This window comes from Carassius carassius, chromosome 3 (genome assembly GCF_963082965.1).
Source record: "Carassius carassius chromosome 3, fCarCar2.1, whole genome shotgun sequence".
Taxonomy (NCBI): Eukaryota; Metazoa; Chordata; class Actinopteri; order Cypriniformes; family Cyprinidae; genus Carassius; species Carassius carassius.
Genome location: NC_081757.1, coordinates 30,058,949 through 30,080,137, shown reverse-complemented (window position 1 = coordinate 30,080,137; position 21,189 = coordinate 30,058,949). Strand labels below are relative to the sequence as shown.

The following is a 21,189-nucleotide window of genomic DNA, read 5'->3' as shown; positions in this document are numbered from 1 at the left end:
ACTAAACTGAAGAGAGATGATGTGTGTGTGGGGCGGGGGTGACTTGAATAACAATCACATGCAGATAGAGTGTAGGTAAACAGAAACTTCTTTAAGGAGAATCCCAATAATTGATTCCACTGAGCGGAAGACTGAAGCAAGTGATGCCAGATACATTTCAGCTGATCGGTTAATTTGGTTTTAGAGGGCAGAGTGCAGCACAGCAGAAGCCAACACTGGCAGGTGAAATTGACTGCTGCTATCAGATTATGAGACTGATCATCTGATCACACTGTTTCTGTGACAGATAGTTGCAGAACTTGTTCTTATGTATGAACTGTACATCCAGGATCTGTACTATGCCTTGTTTCTAAAATAACTTTGTAATATGTAATTATTTAAATTTGAACAGAGGAAAGAATGAAGTGTGCTTGTGATTAAATTACTTTGTTTCCATTTTGGGTACACTGCAGCAAATTTTTAAGTTTTAAGCTAATTGCTAGGTTTGAATCAACAGGGACAAAAGCTTCGACTATATACAGGTGGATTATAGATGACAGCAAATCCAACAGAAAAGAAAGGAGCCACTTTATTCACTGGCCTTCAAGGACACTCTTCAGTATGTGGAACAGAGGAGGAGGAGAGAGAAAGAAAGAAAGAAAAAGAAAGAGTGGGTGACACATTTGGAATCAAAATGAGATTTTTGGAGGTCTTACTTTGATAAGGTCTCCCAGCAGCTTGTTGGCTTCGACGTAGGCTTTCTTCACCTCTTTGAACTTGTTACCGAGGCCCATGCTGTGGGCTTGGAAGTGTAGGTTGGTGTACTGGCCCCCTGGGATCTCATTTTCATAAACATCTGCATTACCAGACTTCATTGTGGCGGTGCAGTCGAAGGGAGCGTACAGACCTCGAGCCACTTCCCAGAACTCGCTGTATTCATAGACTCTGTCCAGAGAAACCCCTGCATGACAGGAGAAGTGTGTTACAAATACAGCAACTTTACTGTAGGATGAGCAGTGATATGGCTTCATACAAACGTAAGGCTTCACATAAGACACCAATTTAAATTTTAACTACACTACCCATGATTCTGCAGAGAAATATCCACCGATCAGAAAACCGGTGAAGAAAATGTGCCAATACTGCTCTGCAGTGACTGCTTACTCCCATACCTTATCAAAATTAACCATGGTTTTACTACAAATAAAACCAAAAAACATGGTTATTATGGTTAAAACATGGTGAACAAAGTAATCATGGTTTTACTACACTAACTATAGTTTAATCATGGTATTTGTTAAAAAAAGAATATTGATTAAAATTTGAGTTTAACTCAAGACTTTTTGTCTGAATTTTTCAAATATACATTTTCTGCAAACCAAAGTGTGTAGTGTCATGCTTTCCCTCAAAGCTGGTTTATTTGGGTCAAGAAGAAAAAAAAATCTATATTTCATATTGGTTTATTTATTTATCTGATAAGTAGCCATATAATTAGCAGGAAAATGTACATGCAGCCAGACAGCGTGGTCATTGCCCCTACGCAGAGCACGGGTCTGTGTACTAACTGTAGATTATCCTTTATGTAGTCTAAGTGTAGGCTGTTTATGAGCACCAGGCAATGTAACAATTAAAAATCATTCAAATGATGTACTGGTCACAGTTTTGGCCATAAACATTATTTAAGCATATTACTATTCCATATTCATAATATCATTTTAAGATTCCCCTGATAGTGACATAAGATTGCCTTTTCAAATCTTTTTAACAAGATATAGTGACTGCTCAGAGTAATTAGTCATCACTTAAGGTGTCTTTAAAACCTAGGAAAGACATATCTATATATATATCTATCTATCTATCTATCTATCTATCTATATATATATATATATATATATATATATGTATATTACAGATGGGAACGATTGGGCTGAAAGTATTAATTTAGTGAAATTAATCACCCTGTTCTTTCATATGCATTTAAGTGGTAGTGTTGATAGCTCTTTCTTCCTCTTTTTGCTGGGGACATTTGACTGATATATACTGTTGTCCTAATCTGACACATCTCAAAACACACCATCAATCCATCAATAAAGGCCCTGCATAAAGTCATGCTGTAATAATCAATGTGAAACCTTCCAGTTTCCCCCCCCCCCCCCCCCCACACACACACTTTTATATTTAACACACTTGCATGCCATCAGTGAGAAGCTGCCTGATATTATTATGCTCCTGCTGGGTTTGCGTCACTCCAGCAGACAAGAGTAACCAGTCCATTAAGTGAAGTCAGTGTACATTGTGTGCTGTACTCAATGTACTACAGTAGATAAAGGTTCCTAAATGCCTCTAAAATCAATGTGTGCTTATAAATGTGTATTTGTAATATGTATGTGTGTTTGCATGGGCTATAAATGATGATAACATTTTCTGATTGGCAGATAATTTTTTTGCTGCATACAGAGCTTTGGGCTGTCATAGAGACAAGCGTGATTTCTCAGGGCACCTATTTCAGTGATATCTGTCAAGTAATGGGGATATTTAATGCATGATATTAAAAATAAAAATAAAATGCTTACAGCAGATTTAAGACAAGATGCTCAAAGTATGCCATTCACTTGAATACTAAGGTGGTTGCCTGGTCTCCCAAAAATGATGGTTTTAGAGTTGTTTTGGGTACGTTCAGCTATGAGAGCAGTTGGCCAACCAGCTAATTTAACACCCACTTGGATCAGGCTGGCAGTATAGGAGATAAAGCTCAAAGTAATGTCAGATTGTAAAACAAAGTTGCATTGTGAGATGAAGAATCATGCTGTACGATATAAAGTCACACTGTGAGACACCAAATCACACTGAGACAAAGTCATTATTGGGAGATAATAAAGTTGCAATAATAAATGTAGCAATGATGAGATACAAATTTGTATGCAAAGTAAGAAAGTCCAGTTAAATAGCTAAGATCAGCAAACACTGGTTTGAGATGTTTTTCAAGCAGGGAAAATAAACAACAGCACATTATATGACATAATTCTATACCTTGTGTGCTCTGTGTTCTGAACTAAACAAAACTGAGCTAAATGTTGCATTTCGTGTTGCTCTCTGAGGTCAGAACAGTTTGTTCATATCATGCTGGAATTTACTGACATCAATACAGAATCGCACAGCATTGCAAAAAATGTGTGTGTGTGTGTGTGTGTGAGAGAGAGAGAGAGAGAGAGAGAGAGAGCGAAAACAAAGCAGAAATCTTTTTAAAAGTTAACATAAAGGGCTTGCAGAGGGATAAAACTTTTGATTGTGAAAGTGAGTCCAAACTTTCCACTGAGAATTGAGAGATGTAGAAAAAAATGACAGATGGAAAACGAAAGAGAAGTGTTAGTGTAAGCAGTGGGCTTGAAAACTGCATGGAAATACAGGGAAATGGAAGAAAATGAACTTACAGATACAGTATAGAAGGACAAAAACAATACAAACATATAGGGACAGATGAGTGTAGGCGAAAGAGAATGGGCAAAAACTGGAAATAAAGGAAAAGATTAGAATGAGTGAACAAAAAAGCCTGAAGGGAGAACAATGGAGCGGAAGAATATTTGAGAGACAACGTGTGCTAGAAAGGAAAAGAGAAGAAAGAAGAAACACAAATGAATAGCATGGCAGCTAGATGGGACAATGCAGAAATAATTTTTTATATAATAATTTTTATATAAAATAAAATAAATACAACTATAAACTAAACTAAACTTACTAACTAACAACAAATCAACACAAGGCATGTGTAAGAGGCTTTGACAAGTGTGGGATACGACAAATGTGTCTAGCATTCATAACAAACTGTTCTAATGGCTGATGCAGCGACAGTGAGCTAAAGCTTTACTTGTGCTAGCTTGCTACAATGGCAACTAAATTAACCAGTGCAATACACTCGAGAGAATACCAATGACAGTAAGAGAGAGTGATGAGAGGGAATGAGGTATCTTCAAGAAACTGAAGGTCTTCTGTGACCAATTATCTCAACAGATGTGCTCATGAATAAAAAAAACTCTTGTACTTAAACACACATGCTTAAGTGGTAGAAAAGCACAATATATACTCAATTCTAATCTCACATATTTGTTTAGCATTTTCCATTGTTCTTTTTCCATATTTAGATGTGTCGTATATATAGTGTACTAATGTAGTTAGCTGTTTGAAAGGTAAACTTAAAAATAAATAAATAAATACTTAAATACATTAAAAAAGAACTTTAAATTAATCTTTCTTTATGTGTCTATACATACAGTTTTTTTTATATAAAACATAATATATAACAAAAATAAATTAACTATATTAATTTAAAAGAATGACATCTTTTCCGAATGACATTGAATTTTCTTCTTCTCTTTTTCTTAAATAGAGGTTTCCTCTTTCAGTCAAATGCCCAGAGCCAAAGTTTAAACTATGGTTTGGCGGCATTCATGAACAGATTATTTTGCAAAGCAACTGTATATAACTAAATTAATGTATAAATGTATAGAAGAGAAAGAATCTGGAAATGGTTATTTTGTCATTTATATACACGCACACAATCTACTCAATTTTCTTGCAGCACTGCAGATCTGCAGCTTTAGAGTCTGTGTTCAATCAGCTAAGAGGTCACAGCGTGACATAGCAATCTTCCATTGGCCACACGTCTTCACATGATATGAATTTGCAGGTGCAAGAGTGCATCAAAGTGGAACTTTAGAAATCCACAACTTTACACAATCTTGCATTTACAGACTCTAACATTCAAATGCATATGAATGGAATTAAATGGAATGTAAACTGAGTGCCTAAATTGGGGTTACCACAGTATTTTTTATTTTGTATAAGTGACATCTATCTATGTCAGAGAGTGGGATTTGTTTAATTCAGCCAATCAGCCTTGTTTTATGCACCAATCAGAACAGACAAATTGCATCTGAAAACTGGAACTAATTTTTGTGCCATATATTTGTGTTGGTGTGAACATATTTTTAAGGTTTGAGCCCTTTAGCTCTAAGATTTAAAGATCAGAATGTAAACCTGCATAATCTGTGTTTCTGACATGAATGATACTGCAAACTGTGTAGCCTTTACAGTGCAGAAAATGTTCAGATTTCAACTAGTCACACACTTCTCACTATTAGCTAATGATTAACAATGACTTTTCCCTCAATAAACTCCTAATTTGCTGCTTATTGATACTAAGGTGTTTATTAAGTTTAGGGTTAGGGAGGATTGAGGGATCTAAAATATGGTAATGCAGAACAAGGCATTAATAGTGCTTTATAAGTACTAAAAACAGTGCTTAATAAGCAACTAATTAATAGTGAGATTAGGTCTCTAAACTAAAGTTTTATCCCATAAACTTACAATATAAGATGTACCTCAGCCATATCTAGCGCTTTTCTGATTTAAGTCTATAAGCAAGCCACCTCAACAACCTACTGCATAGTGATGATCCTGGCAAGCACCCAGAACACCCTAACAACCACATAGCAACGTTCTGGCAACCACCCAGAACTTGCATTGTGATGGCTATGTTTGTATGAAAATATTTTTTGGGGGTGGGGGGTATCTCAGTGTTTAAAGAGACATTGACAGATTATTGTGTATGGTGTGGCTGCATGAGAGATTGTTCAAGAAAATAAGATTATACTCTGGAGAATTTGAAACTGAAGTGCTGCGGACATTATCTAACCACCCTGCCTCAAAGGAACCATATTTAGGGGACATAAGAGAGGGTGAGAGGGAGAGAGGGAGAGAGGGAGGGAAAGGCTGGGAAGGGGAGCTATGATTTAACTTTGACGGTAATGAAGTGGAGTAAGGGGAAATAAATGTGTTAGTTAAAAAGAAAATGGGGGAGAGGAATGGGATGACCCTCTACCTCTCTTTTTTCTCCATCATTAGTCTTTGTCCAAGGTGTGTCAACACATTCCCATTTGCTTCTGCATGACCTTTGTTTAACATGCCTCTCAGAATACGGAAATTATCACACTCACATGGGCAGCACACATGCACACAACTGTATAAAAGTACAAATGTATTGATATATATGATGACAACCCCTACTGTGTCCTTTGATTAATGAGCTTAGTGGCTTGACTAATTAGACGTCATTAATCAATTGAGCCTGCCTGCAACTTAGGCAACATTGAACTGATCATGGGCAGCTGCACATGTACTGACCTAGGCCAGAAAAACTGCACATGTACTGACTTAGGCAAGAAATAAACATAAAAGTGTGGACTAAAAGTCACATGTTGCTTAAGAACACAGCATATCTGATTGATTTCTGAAGGATCACGTAAAACACTGAAGACTAGAATAACCCTTAATAAAATGAACTATGGTTTTAATATAGTAAAAAAAAAAAGTGTAAAAAGTCATTTGTGGTTATCACAGTTCAACTATAGTCATAGTCATAGCTTTGTCATGATAACAATAAATACAATTTGAAAATACATTTAGGGTGCATTTCCCCACTTAGCTCTGTTCTTTTGGGAATATGTGAACACGGCAATCGCACTCGGATCCGCACCAAAACAATCGGTCTGAGATCGCCTGAACGAGGTGGTCTCGGCTCGATTGAGAACGAACTTTGGAGTGCTTCATTTATAGTAAGAAAGAAATCCGATCCAATGGATCAATGAACCAAGGTATATCATAATGTATAACGGGTAATTACTTAAGTTCCATGAAAAACAGTAGACGATGTCTGTGGGTGAGCACACCGCCATTCAAAATCAAATCGCTTTTTCATTTTATAATGCAATCTTATTGCTCTTCATAGTAGGTTGCATTTTAACAATGTTGGTCCATTTAGAAACTTTACCGTGTGAAAGCAAACCGCACCAAGAATAAAAAGCAACATTATAATTATTTTAATCCCTGTTTCGGAACAAAGCAATTGAACCTTTTTATTGATTGCAATAATTACACAGTGTTACTGTTTTCACTGTATTTTTATCACAACACTTAAAAATCTTGCTGACCCCAAACTTTTAAAAGGTATTCTATAAAAAAACATTTTTAAATATATTTGAAAATATTTTTGTGCAATGACATTATTTGACAAAAGGAGAGACAGGTTATAGGAGAGGAGAGACTAGAACAGGAACGAAAAAGTCCTCAAGTCAAACTTTAGTCCCCAGAAGCGCTGATATGTCAAGAGCTCTGCCCTCTAGCCTATGGCTCTGACTCTTTCTTTAAAAATCTGAACTGCAATTAAATATGCAGTGGATAAAGATACATGTCTACATGGTCCAATAACTAAACGATAGCACACATGGAATAAATGTTTAAAAATAAATCTTAAATCACAACACGTCATATACAATATCTTAAGCTACAAATGACTTCTGTGAGAACAGTGCTTTATGCATCACTGCACTATAGAAAATGGAGCTTTAGTTTTTTTTACCTGTGAAACATTCAACATTTCCTGACCATACATTAACATGTTTCTTGTCCACTCACCGGTATCAAGTTTGGTTCCTTTGGTGCAGGCTACGATTGCACCCATGCTTGGTTGAGAGGTCATGCCTGCCATGGAGTCCACTGCTACATCCACTATATCGGCACCTGCTTTTGCACAGGCTAGCATTGCCGCGACTCCCGCACCTGCAGTATCATGAGTGTGAACATGGATAGGGACATCAGGGAAACGGTCACGCAGTGCTCCAATCAGTAAACGGCTGGCTTCGGGCTTCAGCAGGCCAGCCATGTCCTAGAAGAAAAAAAAGAGCAGAGCTGCTTTTAACCACTCAAGTTCACCCCACAGAAAAGAAAATCACATTGTGACGATCACTGTCATTACAGCAGCTCAACAAAGAAAAAGAGAAAAGAAACAGAAATAACAGAGCGAGAATGAGTATTACTGTCAATGTCTTCAGTCATTACACCCTTGAGTAACTGCCAAAGACAGCTGAAAATATCATGCTAAGAGTCCTGACAGAAAAAACAACGGTTATATTAGCAAATCCTTCACCTCTGCCTCTGTGGATGTGGAATATATGATTGTCGAGCCAACTCTGTGTATGTGTTTTTTTCCGTGCACGGGTGATCTACCTTAATAGACAGTATGTGTGTTCCAGCCTTAACTAGCTCATTGGCCAGCTTCAGATAGTACTCCAGTGAGTATTTCTGTCTCATGGGGTCAGACACGTCTCCTGTGTAAGAAATAGCCGCTTCCACCACACCTCCAGCTGCCCCTGCTGCTTCCATCCCCAAAAGCATGTTGGGCATATAATTCAAGGAGTCAAAAACACGAAAGATATCCATTCCGTTCTCTTTGGCTACCTCGCAGAATCTAGAGAGAGGGAAGATAAATGAAAATAATGTTGTCAGCTCTGCACTACAGCCAACTCCTTCAAAACTGACATTTATGGTTTATAAGAGTAAAGAGAGACATTTGTGTGAACGCACATTCAAGTCAAGCCATTGACATCAGACATTTTAATGCCTGCCAGAATATTATGTACTTTCCAACAGTTATCATCAGAAGTTGCTTTTATTATGGAATGTGGAAATTCTAAGAAACTCACTATGACAAAGTGCGCTGAGAGGTTTTTAGCATGTTGATATGCAGCTGCTAATTAGTTCTGAGAGAACTTTACTGTGGTGCTGTGTAGTTGTTATGGGTATGATACATCTATGTCCAATATACTGCATATATACATGTTATTCCACACCATATTCACACTGTTTTTTGCCCCCAACAAATGAATATGAGCATCTTTACCAATGTAGTACAACTTGGGAGATTACTGGTGCTTTTGTTACATTTGTGTGAAAACTTTGCCTATTATGAATTTATGGGACAATCCTAAATACTGTGTGTACAGTACATGACATTAATTATTAGCTTAACATTTAAACTAATATTAAAAAATGAATGTGAAGAGCTCTACAACTGTGTTTACTGCCACTATGGTATCAGCTCTAACTCTCTATGGCTCAATACATGCTTTACCTTCTTTTGTGTATGTGTGTGTTTATTTAGTGTCTACAAATGTAATCACCTAAATTGTGTGGACAAGCCAACAGCAACCACGAGGAAAACAGCTCAATAAACACACTAAACCATATCTTGAACATTTAAATAGGCAGAAGGATTTCTGTGAGGGTAGGATTAGGAGTAGAGGATAGAAAATAACATTAGCCAATGAAAATGTGTGTGTGATCTCACTTGAAAACTGAATTATCAGGGTAGTTTGTGTATCCCACAGCATTGGCTCCACGTAGCAGCATCTGAAATGGGACATTGGGAATCAGTGCTCGGAGCTCCTGAAGTCTCTTCCACGGACATTCCCACAGAAAACGCATGGCTACATCAAATGTAGCTCCTAGAGAACACAAGAGAGATATTAAGGTCATGTCAAAGAGGTGTGATCCTCAGTAAGCCAAAACATCTAAGCAAACTGTTTCAATTGATTAGCGTGAATGTATGCGTCTTAAGAAATGACTGAAGACTGTAAATATGTCTCGTGCCTCCCCAATTCTCCAGGCTGAAGAGATTATTGAAGTTGTGGCTCACGAATGGAGCAATCTTCTTGAGGTCGTGTGTCCTGACACGAGTGGCCAGCAGGGACTGGTGGGCATCTCTGAAGGTAGTGTCCATCAGTAGAAGACCCTGGTGCTCTCGAATTGCCCGTGCAAAACCCTCAGGACCCTCCTTCAACAGCACCTCACGGAAGCCCATGGGCGGCTCACCTGGTAAGAAAAATTAATTATTTGTGTATGCAGCAGCACACATATGAAGCCATCTGATCAACCCAAAACATCTTGATAGAACTTGGGTTTTATTAGGACTGTACAATATTTACCAAAATGATGTCTCAATTTGGTGGGATTTTTTATTTTATTTTTTTAATGAAACTAAAATCACCATTAAGTGGTGGTAATTCACTAGATGAGTGAGCCATTGAGTCATTCATGCAGCTGGTTCATTTAGGAACCATTTTAGACCATTTTAGACCATTTTAGCTGTGGAATTATATTATATATATATATATATATATATATAATAGTATTGATGATGTTGTGTTTAAAATTATTCACTTATATAAAAATAGTCATTGTTATTGCAACTTATTGGAAACTTAATATTAATATAAAATTGATATTGCTTAATTATATCAAATGATATTAGACAAAAACTCATATTGGGGCATTTTCCTCCCATATCGTCCATGCTGGGGGCTTTCTAACTGCATTCTAATAAGTTAAATCATGTAGTGAAAGTGTTCATTCTGAAGGCGCGTTTTGTTTTTTTGTTTTTTGCAGTGATTTACATAGCTACTGTACTAGTCAGCTTGCATGTTTAAAATGACAATTATAATAGTATCGTAGATACAAATCACACACCCCTAGGGACTATCTACTATTTATCTACTATTAACTACTGACAGTCTCTGACAAACAGTTATGGACTGATGTTGCAGTAATCTGACTGCTTCTCATTGTGAGCTTGTCACACGTACAGCTGTGAAACAGGTGATCAATTAAATGAGTGCCACTGACACTTCTCACTGATTCCCTGTCATGCAACGTCTCGTTTTGCAGCCAATCAAAGTAAACTCGAAATAAGAACAGGAACACCACAAAAATGTTTGCAGAGAAGAACAGGAAGAAAATGATGTGTTGAATAGTTTAAACCAGACCACATTTCTCTGCTAAAGCACCTAAGCACTGTTTCTCTGCCTGGAGCTCATGAGTCAGTGCCAAAGCTACGAGAACCCGCCAGCCAAAAGACAATGGGAAATTCCTACTATTTATAGGTTTCAGATGTGGCAGTTTGAGGGGCTATTAACTCAGCAGGCAGGTGGTGGTACGGTTAACTTCCATTACAAACAATGTTGGACATACCGAATTTCTCCATTAATGCAAATGAGACAAACACATAAAACTCTAGAAAAACTGGGTGGGTTGCTAGGTTATTAAAGCGAAAATCAAATCAAATCAAATCATGTTGTCCACTGAGAGAGGGAGTATGAGATAAAAAAGGATGGGGGAGACCAATGATAGAAGTTCAGTAAGACATTGATGCATAGATTTGCATATTTCAAGGCATGAATACACCCACATTTGAGTTTAAATGTATGTGCTGATTTGGGAATTTCTCTGTATGGAACGCTGGCGGCCATATGAAAGGAAAGATGAAGGCCAAAGCCTATTTATCGCTCATTGTGTGTCTGAAATGCATATGCAACACACACAATGCAGAAGAGCATCTCATGAGGCTTGGGATACACCACCACAGATGTGACCTACTTACACAGACACATGCATTTTTTATCCCATGAAAGACCGTTTCCATACAAACACCTACATACACAACACATATTTGGTCCAGAACTCATGTCTAAAGCACTGAGAACGGCAAGAAACTTGTTTTTGGGATATGCATACTCATATGCATACAATCCATCTAGGGTCATTTGGGAATTATTTTACACATCATGTTCAACAAACAAGAAAAAAGGTCTGCCAATGAGAATGGGAGAAAATTGACTAAATTAATTGCGCACACATATGCATGCACATATCCATCCCTTGGGAATCTCTCTCACGCACACACAGAGGGAGTGTGGTATGCAGCTCACACACACACACCTAAACCCCTGTAATGAGATTTCTAATGTGGCCGGATCCCGCTTTCATTTGGCAGAGGGAAGGAGAGAAGAGAAGGATTAAAGCGGCATTATCACACTCTCGTTCATCCACAGAGAGAGATGGGGGGGGGGGGGGGGGGGGGGCAGTGGAGGGAGTGCTGCCAATGTTTAGTGTAGTTATAAACAAGAGTATGAATTTCACTGACATCTGTTGTGGTACACTTTTGATGTGGCAAGTGTGTCCGTAACCTGAGATATGTGTATGCATTATTAAAACTAAATTAAACCAAAACTAAAAAGAACCAAAAATAATCTAAAAGGAACAATGACACTAAATTAACAGATAGTTTAGCCAAATAATACAAAAAAAAAATCATTTAACTAAATGAATAAGTTTTTTTTATTTAATTTAAATTTTCATTCATGTACTTCTGCCTTAATAAACTTTTTATTTGCTGCTTATCAATTGTTAGTAAAGTATTTGTTAAGTTTACGCATGGGTAGGATTAAAGGATCTTAATCTGGTCATGCAGAATTGCATTTACAGTAACACTAACTGCACTATGGTGTCATGTCAGAAATTGTATTTTATTATTTATTTAGATGTATTAAATGTATTAAAGGCGTGAAGGAATATAATTGCAGTATGTGATTAACCTTATAAATGTTTTGAGATTACTGTTTTTCATACATAAACCTAAAAATCATATAGTTATATTTTTAACTAGTGGTGGAAAGAGTACTGAAAACTGGTACTTGAAATCTGAAATCCCAGATAGCCTGAGAGTGATTCAACTAAATTAGTGTCTGAGACACTGTAGAGTGCACAACTATTTTTTAAAATGCTTAGCTTAAATATGTAATATTAATTAAATAATGCTCATAAATGGCTGCTGAGATCATATTCTCAAGTGAAACGAGTAAAGACTTGCACCCAGAAACAGCAGTCCTTACGACGTGACTTAACAAGAGGATTCTCCCCAAGCCATCAAACTGAAGTCATCAGAGCAAGAACACCATTCCAGAGCGGAAGGCAATTTTCAGTTTTTGATTAAAGATTACGACAGCAGACACTTTTTTTTTTCCTGTGTATTGACTTGAACGGTTCAATTGCTCACCACAAGACTAGTAATGCGCACTAAAAAGTAAGTAGGGCCATTTTTAAAATAGTCAAATTTTCTCATGAAATTATGGACCGGAACATTCTTTAAAACTTCTTCTTCATGGTGTTTAATGGAACAAATTTAGGGTAACTAAATGATGACAAAATTTTCCCTTCAACTATATTTTTTAAGAGTTTACCTATTTAGAAACAGTGCAACTTTTACAGAAACAAGCTCAATTTGATCTAAAAAGAATAACTTGTAACCTACAGTTTTAAAGTAGTGTGCGTGTGTGTGTCATACCCAGAGAAACAGAAGGAACAACTGGATCAACAGATGAGGATTTGGTTTTCACTGGAATAGGAGTCATGGGTCCATTTACCATTACGTGACCTGTGGAGAAAAACAGCAGATGTTTAAACAAATACACTCACATACATTTTAGGCTATCACAGGTGCGAAACGGATGAATGCGCACACACACACACACACACACACACACACTGACCCAGATAGTGCAGGAGTTTCTGGGCTCTGTTCTGCGTAGGTTTGAGGATGAAAAGTTTCTGGTTCTCGTCAATAAACTGGGTGTCAACTGTGGCGTACAGGAATTGGCTATTGCTCAATACATTCTGCAGGAAGGGGATATTTGTCTGAAAGAAAGAGAGAGATATTTAGATAATCAACCAACAGGTCACAACACATGCAATTATTCAATATTTGTATGGCGTTAGGAAATAAACTAAGTTATTGTAAATTCCAAATATGAATTGTCTGAGGACAAAATGTGATTAGTCCTTGCATTGACAAAACTGGCAATTGCTATGTTGCTAAGATGTTCTGAGTGTAAATATTCTGTTGCTATGGTGTTTCTATACAGTCATTTAGTTGTTCTGAGTGGTTTTAGAATGTGGTTGCTAGTGTGTTGCATATAGCCACTAAGTTGTGTGACTTTAGAGTAGGGATGGGCAATTCTGGTCCCATAGAGTTTAGTTTCATCCCTAATCAAATGCATCCTGTAATCCTGAAAATAGAGATTTCCAGGACAGTGGAACAGTGGACTGTTTTTTTTTATCCTGTTTTATCATCAATCTAATCCTAAGTATAAGCAATAATCATTATATTTTCCTTAACAAACACCACATATGATAACAAATAAACAAAAACATCCAATGCAAAACTTTATTATGATGCTAACGAAGAACAAAGCATCAAGATCAACTGGGGCCCATTAATTGTCCACTTCATTGGCAGCATTGTTTAGTACTCTCATAGGCAGTGGGAAGTTTGCATTGTAATCTGTTTTGTCTGAAAGCACTCAGTTCTTTGCTGATGGCATCTATAAATGCATTAGCATTTCAGACAGCTGCAGTTCAGTCCATAACAGAGCTCCTGCACTGGAATAGGCCCCAAGACTGCAGCTATCAAAACAGCAGTGCATACCGCTCACTGCACCAATAAACACTGTTTTAGCGTACGCAATGGGGCATGAGACAGGAATGTGTCGTATGACAGAAAGAAACAAGTCCAAAGCAAGTGCAGAAAAAAAGATGGGGATCTGTGTGTATTTTTATGTGACATACAGAACAGAAAGAGATCTAGAGAATGTAAAGGGAATGATGTAAAGAAGATGATGTCAAAGAATATAAAAAAGATCTTGTGGTAAAAAGAGCAATGGTGTTAGATCTGAATTCAATCCCTTACAGAGCCGACTACACTGACTGACAATTTGTCTCTACTATGTTGCCAGTATTCCTGCAAACACACACAAGGATGCCCTCAACTCACATACTTCACACACTGTGTTCTACAAAGGGATCAAAACCCAATTACCAAGCAAAACTTGAGAGAAAATAGGGGATTTCTCAAGAGGATTCCAATGGAAGCTGAAGAGTTAATAGGGGATTTAATGCAGTTTTCCCTACTATTTATCTCCTTCTTGGATCTAATGTGATTAGTGATGAACAGTTATGAAAATAACAGTTTAAGAGAGCTCAGATGAAGTTTTAAGGAAAGATCCAAAAAGTACTGGATGAGAGAAGAAATCAGAAAATCAGTTTTACTGGTCCTGTACATGTATGTTGCAGAAGAGAATTGTTTGGTCGAGATAGAGCAAAACATGTCTTTCTTTTCATATCATTCTTGCTCTAATTTGGCTGTCGTTCACTCCTGTCAAGCCCTGCAGGGTCAAATTTAGCCTCCATCTTTGCTTTTTTGGCCTCATTTAACAGATCAGCTTTCACAGCGGTCTTATCTCTATATTTCTCTCAAATTGTTTTCTGTTTAATCATGTATTTTCATAGAGAAGCCTCTTATTTCTCTGTGCTTCTTGGTCTTCAAAATTTTTGCTCCTTGATCTTATTCCAGCACATTCCCCTGAATTCAGTTTGGTTCAACGTGACTCAGTTTCGACTCATTACCCTTGATTGAAATAACTTGAATTATTCCTGGTCTTTGATTTCATAGTTTCAGTTCGACTCAGTTCAGCTTATTCAGATTATTCTTATCAGTTCTTATTCAAATTCAGTTTGGTTCAACTCTTTATTCCTGATCATTGGTAAACTCCATTGAGTTCAGTACAGTTTGAATCAATTTGACTTAATTTGACTAAATTTTGTAGATAACTGATTCACTGCCTTTCAGTTCTGTTCAGTTTAACTCAATTAAAATTCATAAAAACCATTAAAGTAGTCCATATGAATTGAGCACTAAACATTGACCAATGCAGATACTGCACACAGAGCTCATAAAATATGGTAAACATGGAAACGCTACAACATTGAAAACAACCTCATTGGTTCTTGCAAAAGTTTGAACATGAGCTTCCGTATTCAACCTGGTCTCATAAAAAAACTCACCTCTGTGCACTTTTTATGCAGCACCGTTTTTACATACCATACTGCATGTTTCACCACAATCATAAAGAGAAATGTCCACAGAGTGGCACTCATACTCATACTCTGTGAGCTACCAAACAAACTTTATTTATCAAATGCTTTATTAATCAAAACTCTGTAAATTTGTGTGAAAAGGAATAAAAGGTGTCTGAGGTTTACTGCCTCTAGTGTTCATTTATTTTGGAAACTGCAGTGATGTTCTTATTGGTAAGTGAAGTGAAGTGAGTGAAGTGAAGTGAAGTGACATTCGGCCAAGTATGGTGACCCATACTCAGAATTTGTGCTCTGCATTTAACCCATCCGAAATGCACACACACAGAGCAGTGAACACACACACACACTGTGAGCACACACCTGGAGCAGTGGGCAGCCATTTATGCTGCGGCGCCCGGGGAGCAGTTAGGGGTTCGGTGCCTTGCTCAAGGGCACCTAAGTCGTGGTATTGAGGGCGGTGAGAGAACTGTACATGCACTCCCCCCACCCACAATTCCTGCCGGCCCGGGACTCGAACCCACAACCCTTCGATTGGGAGTCCGATTCTCTAACCACCAGGCCACGACTTCCCCCCAAAGCCTTTTCTTTCTTCCCGATGTCTGCCAGGTTCATCCACAGATGTCTCTCTGCTACCACCATGGCCGCCATAGTCCTGCCCATGGCAGAGGCCGCCTGCTTGGTGGTATGGAGAGAGATCCGTGGGGTGGCGCAACTCGGCTACCTGATCAGGAGAAAGGCCATCGCCTCTATCCAGGTCTCTTAGCAGATCAGTCCCCATACTCAGAATTTGTGCTCTGCATTTAACCCATCCGAAATGCACACACACACTGTGAGCACACACCCGGAGCAGTGGGCAGCCATTTATGCTGCGGCGCCCGGGGAGCAGTTGGGGGTTCGATGCCTTGCTCAAGGGCACCTAAGTTGTGGTATTGAGGGTGGAGAGAGAACTGTACATGCACTCCCCCCACCCACAATTCCGGCCGGCCCGGGACTCGAACTCACAACCTTTCGATTGGGAGTCCGACTCTCTAACCATTAGGCCACAACTTCCCCTTTTAAGTAAGTATTTCGCATCTCCATAAAAAGTGCACCCAGGTACATTTATGCAATGAGACCAGGTAGCCTTTAATATTTTGATATATGTGCATTGATCAGTGTTTATATGCGAGTAAAAAAAAAAATCACACAAAGCAAACATGTCTCTTCAGAAGACTAGATTAAACCACTAAATTCATATGAATTACCTTTTTTATGATGGAACTTGTGCATATGTATTTAAGTGTATGTAATGAAATCAGTAGTGTTATAATCTACAGAGAATTAAGAAATTCTAGTGATGTCTCACATCTTGCTGAAGTTCATTATTTCCAGCTGTCCATCTGTTCTGTGTTTAGGAACCAAAGCCAAAAACCGACTGATAATACAGAGAAAAATAACAAACTGAGTAACATCAAAGGCAGATCTGACCCCATATAATACCAACTCTCTCTCTCTCTCTGTCTCTCTCAATAAATGTTAGATAAACTGAATATTTGTTAAGCAACTGTCCACAATCTGTGACTGTCCACAATCTCTTTATTTGCACAAAGAGCAACACACACACACACACACACACACACACACACACACACACACACACACACACACACACACACACACACACAAACAAATAAACAAATTAACATGAATGTGCACAATTCCATGCAAAATAAAGATCTGAGACAGTTTAATGAAAGGCCTTTATTTATCTGTCTAGCGGGGTGTGACAAAGTAAAGTATAGTCCTGTCAGCGTAATTGACATCTGTTCAAGAACAAGCATGGTTCTTGAAAAAAATATATGCACAACCAAAACACATACACATTCCTCCTGAATGTGCGAAGCCATTAGTGCATGAATAGAGTCCTGTCAAGAAATCCATCGTTCCATCCATCCATCTGTCCCTCTATCTCTCTTTCTACTGCAAAAGCGTATAAACAGAGATGGAAAGCAGACAACAACATTCGCCAATGTCACAAACTTTCAGTGCAAAGCAAATGCTGCATTTCAGCCATGCGCTGTCCATGGTGCTGAACAGAGTTTGTGAGCACGAGACAAAACAAGCAAGAGTTTGATGGTAAGCACTCTCTCTGTGATTAATTGTCTTCATTTTTGATTCGTATGTGTTATGGCAATGGTGTGAATGTGCTATGACTAAATGTGTGTGAAATTGGGGGAGGAACTAAATATAGAAGAACACAAAACACACACATTGCTCTCTCACACAGATAGTCTCAGATGTGTTTAGTAGGGTGGGGGTGGAGGCCCTTCTGCATAGTGTGAAAATAAATATTAGTTGACTAATATGGGCTTTTCAATGGCTTAATACAAAACCCAATACAGCTCATAATATTATTCTCATATTATTTTATTGATTTTGGTTGATATTGAAAAATTTTATCATTTGTATTTGTATAATTACTGATTTTATTTTTCAAGTTTGTTTAATTTTGCCCTTTGTTACACACACACACACTCAAATAATTTGTATCATTAAGGGCTAATTAGTATTGGCCAGAATTTAAATATTGGTGCACTGTATATTTATATGTTTCAATATCTGTAAATAATTGTCTTTAAACAGGTACATTTCTTCCTCTGTTGTTTTGACTTGGTTGCGTTTTTGAACAATGCATTGTGTTAATAATATTGCTCATTAGTTATGGATACAAGCTGCCAGAACTAGCACACATAGCATCGCACGCGCACACACACACACACACACACACACACACACACACACACACACACACACACACACACACACACACACACAGCAATCCTCTTTATTTATGGTTGTATATTATGGATGTATCTAATCAAAGATGAATGATGTAAAATTGATTAATCCACTTGCCCACTATATAACTATGAAAAACAAGTGTAGCAAGGAGGACAAAGAAGAGTAAGGAGTGTTGGTTTTCAGTAGTGTTACACTCCACTGCATTCTCTAATCAACTGAACAAATGAGGTGCGTCACATCTGAATAGTCTTCTTTTCTAATAAACCTCATACACAATAAACAAATATATGCTCACCTGCACAAGCTGCTTACCTGGAATGGCTGCATGGATGCTCTATATTTATTATTAGTCTGGAGTGTTGATGTGTTGTTGACGTGTGAGTCTGTTTTTAGTGGCATGTCTGAGTGTAAATGTGTTTGTGTGTTGTGTGGTATTGGTTTATGCTTGCTAGAACGTGGCCACCAATTTCAATATCATTATGGAAATAAACCAGCCAAAAGATATTGTGAAATGTTTTTTAAAATGAAAAATGACCCTGAATGAATATGAAAATATAAAACTCTCTTTTAAGACAACACCATTCCATATTATCTCTCTCTCTCTCATTACTTGGTGTGTGTTTGCCTTTAACTGGGTAAATTCGAAGGCTGTTCATAACTCATCTATTCCAATAATAACTAATAAGACAAGACAAATATAGCAGGCAGAGATGGAGAGAGGTTCTCGGTGATGGTACAGCTAGATAAATTACGTTTGTTCTCAAACACACACTTTCTTCTCCCTCTGTTTCCTTCTATTTCTCAGATATACAAATATTACACACGTTTGTTTTCCATGATGGGGACTTCCATTGACTTCTATTATTTTTAAACTGAGTTAATGATATTTCCTATCTTCTAGATCAAAACGGTCACAGAAACAGGAATTACAAAATGACCTAATTTAGAGCATTAAGCTGATTTCCTCATGGGAACCATTTCATGCAGGTGATTTTCAGGTGATTTCATCTTTTCCAGGGGCGTTTAGATCTTAATGTAGGCAAAACAAAAATATATGGTAACTATGTATGTATATAAAACAGCCACATACATTTAAACACAACATGAATTACAATATTAGCATTAATATTATATTATGTATTGTTGTATATGTCATGTATAAACAATGTTAAACATTATAAGAGTGTTTGGGAGTGCAAATCTCTTATTAACATCAGGTAGCAGTAAAGGCTATATTAATCCTCTCAGCGTTTGATGTACATCTTTATCTCCTTCCTCTCCGTATCACTCTCTCCATACTTAGCTCTTCCTTCTGCTTCTCTATCATCTCTTCCTATATCGCTCCCTCGCTACCCAAACCATCACATTCAGCCAATACTGCTGGAGGCTGTCCATCTCTCTCTCTCTCTCTTTTAGCCCCCTCCCTCACTCTCTCTCTCCAGTATCAGTGTGTAGTCAACACTCGCTCCTTAGTCGCTCGCTGGCTCGCACAAACATCTCATCTGCTTGCGAAAGAAGAAAAAACAATTGTAGAAACCCGAGAAAATCTGAACAACAGTAGAAGCAAATGAGAGAAGTATGCAAAGGCACTGCTAAAAATATCTAGCAGTACAAAAGATCTATCATTTTTTGCTCTCATTTTTTTTTCTTCTGTTCTGTTGTTCCCTGGATACCTGACCGACAGGATTAAAAATGACTTAAATTTCAATCAGCTGTGGCAGAAGAGAAAGAAAGAGGGATGAACAAAAGAGGAGTTTGTCCTCTGAAAAGATTCAGTGGCACACAGCTGGTGAGAACGAGGGAGTGTTAGACGGAGAGAGAGAAATCAAGAGAGGGAGGGAGAGGACCGGAGTCCGAAAGAGAGAGAATGAGGGTCTTGTTTCGCTTTTGAGGAAGCCAGGAGTCGGATCGGCGTTTCCTGCAGGACGACTCGACTGGAAAAGCTGGAAAAGCAGGTTTGTGGGGACGTGTTTGCATGTGCATGTGTGTGTCATTTCAATGATGGACAATGAGAGTAAAGAGGAAAAATACATTTCTAATTAGGGATATAAAAACAAGAGAAAGCGATGATGAGACAGAGAGATGATGCTTAGTAGAAAGCTTGTCCAGTCTGCATGGTGACATGCCTGATGCCATATAAGACAGCTGCTTAACTCCTCTCTCTCTCTCTCTCTCTCTCTCTCTCACACACACACACACACACATCAACTAGTAGTCACAGTCTCACACACAAAGCAGCACACACTGTCACCACACCCACAGATTAAAAAAAAACACTGTCTGCATCTGTGATTCTCTTGACGAGCACACGCACACACACGGGAGGATTTTAATTTGAATGCTGCTTCTGTGCTGTCTGTGAGATGCTCAAGATGAATGACAAGCTGAAGAGGACACAAAAATAACTAGAGATGTGTGTGTGTGTGTGTGTGTGTGTGTGTGTGTGTGTGTGACAGAGATGGAGCAGAGAGAGAGAAGGTGAGAGACAAAATGACAAGAAAACACTTTGGTGACATTTCCAAGAGGGATCTATTTTTTTGTTGTTGTTTTGCAGTCGGATGAGGTGAGAAAACATGGAAAACTGTGAGAGACAGAGATGACTAAACAAGAGGAGAGATGCAATCTAGAGGAATTTTTTTAGAAGTGCAAAATCGAGAGATGACATCAAGGGATGGTGTCCAGGGCTGGAAGGGGGATGTCCAGAGCCCTGTGATGGGGATGGAGGGGGGGGGGGGGGGTGGGCAAATAGGGTCCTAATCATTTAGCCCAAGGGACAGTGGGCCCATTTAGTACTGGACTTCAGTGGCAGTCCTGGATGACATCAGAAGA

General features: G+C 38.2%; 2 protein-coding genes across 5 annotated transcripts in view; one reads left to right on the top strand and one right to left on the bottom strand.

Annotated features, from left to right (window-relative positions):
• Positions 1-21,189, bottom strand: part of pcxb (pyruvate carboxylase b) — a 214,435-nt gene that overhangs the window by 35,866 nt on the left and 157,380 nt on the right. Inside the window, exons 11-17 of the mRNA XM_059535847.1 lie at positions 13,197-13,341; positions 12,992-13,081; positions 9,463-9,684; positions 9,161-9,317; positions 8,041-8,281; positions 7,450-7,699; positions 696-940 (exon numbers count right to left, since the gene is read on the bottom strand). Coding sequence (XP_059391830.1) covers positions 696-940; positions 7,450-7,699; positions 8,041-8,281; positions 9,161-9,317; positions 9,463-9,684; positions 12,992-13,081; positions 13,197-13,341 — 1,350 coding nt within the window. The remainder of the gene's footprint in view (positions 1-695; positions 941-7,449; positions 7,700-8,040; positions 8,282-9,160; positions 9,318-9,462; positions 9,685-12,991; positions 13,082-13,196; positions 13,342-21,189) is intronic.
• The window catches only part of LOC132124677 (leucine-rich repeat and fibronectin type-III domain-containing protein 4), a 34,640-nt gene continuing 33,314 nt past the window's right edge, over positions 19,864-21,189 (top strand). For all 4 annotated transcript variants that reach the window (XR_009426793.1, XM_059535822.1, XM_059535808.1 and 1 more), the window contains exon 1: positions 19,864-20,315. The gene's annotated coding sequence lies outside the window, so the exon portion shown is untranslated. The remainder of the gene's footprint in view (positions 20,316-21,189) is intronic.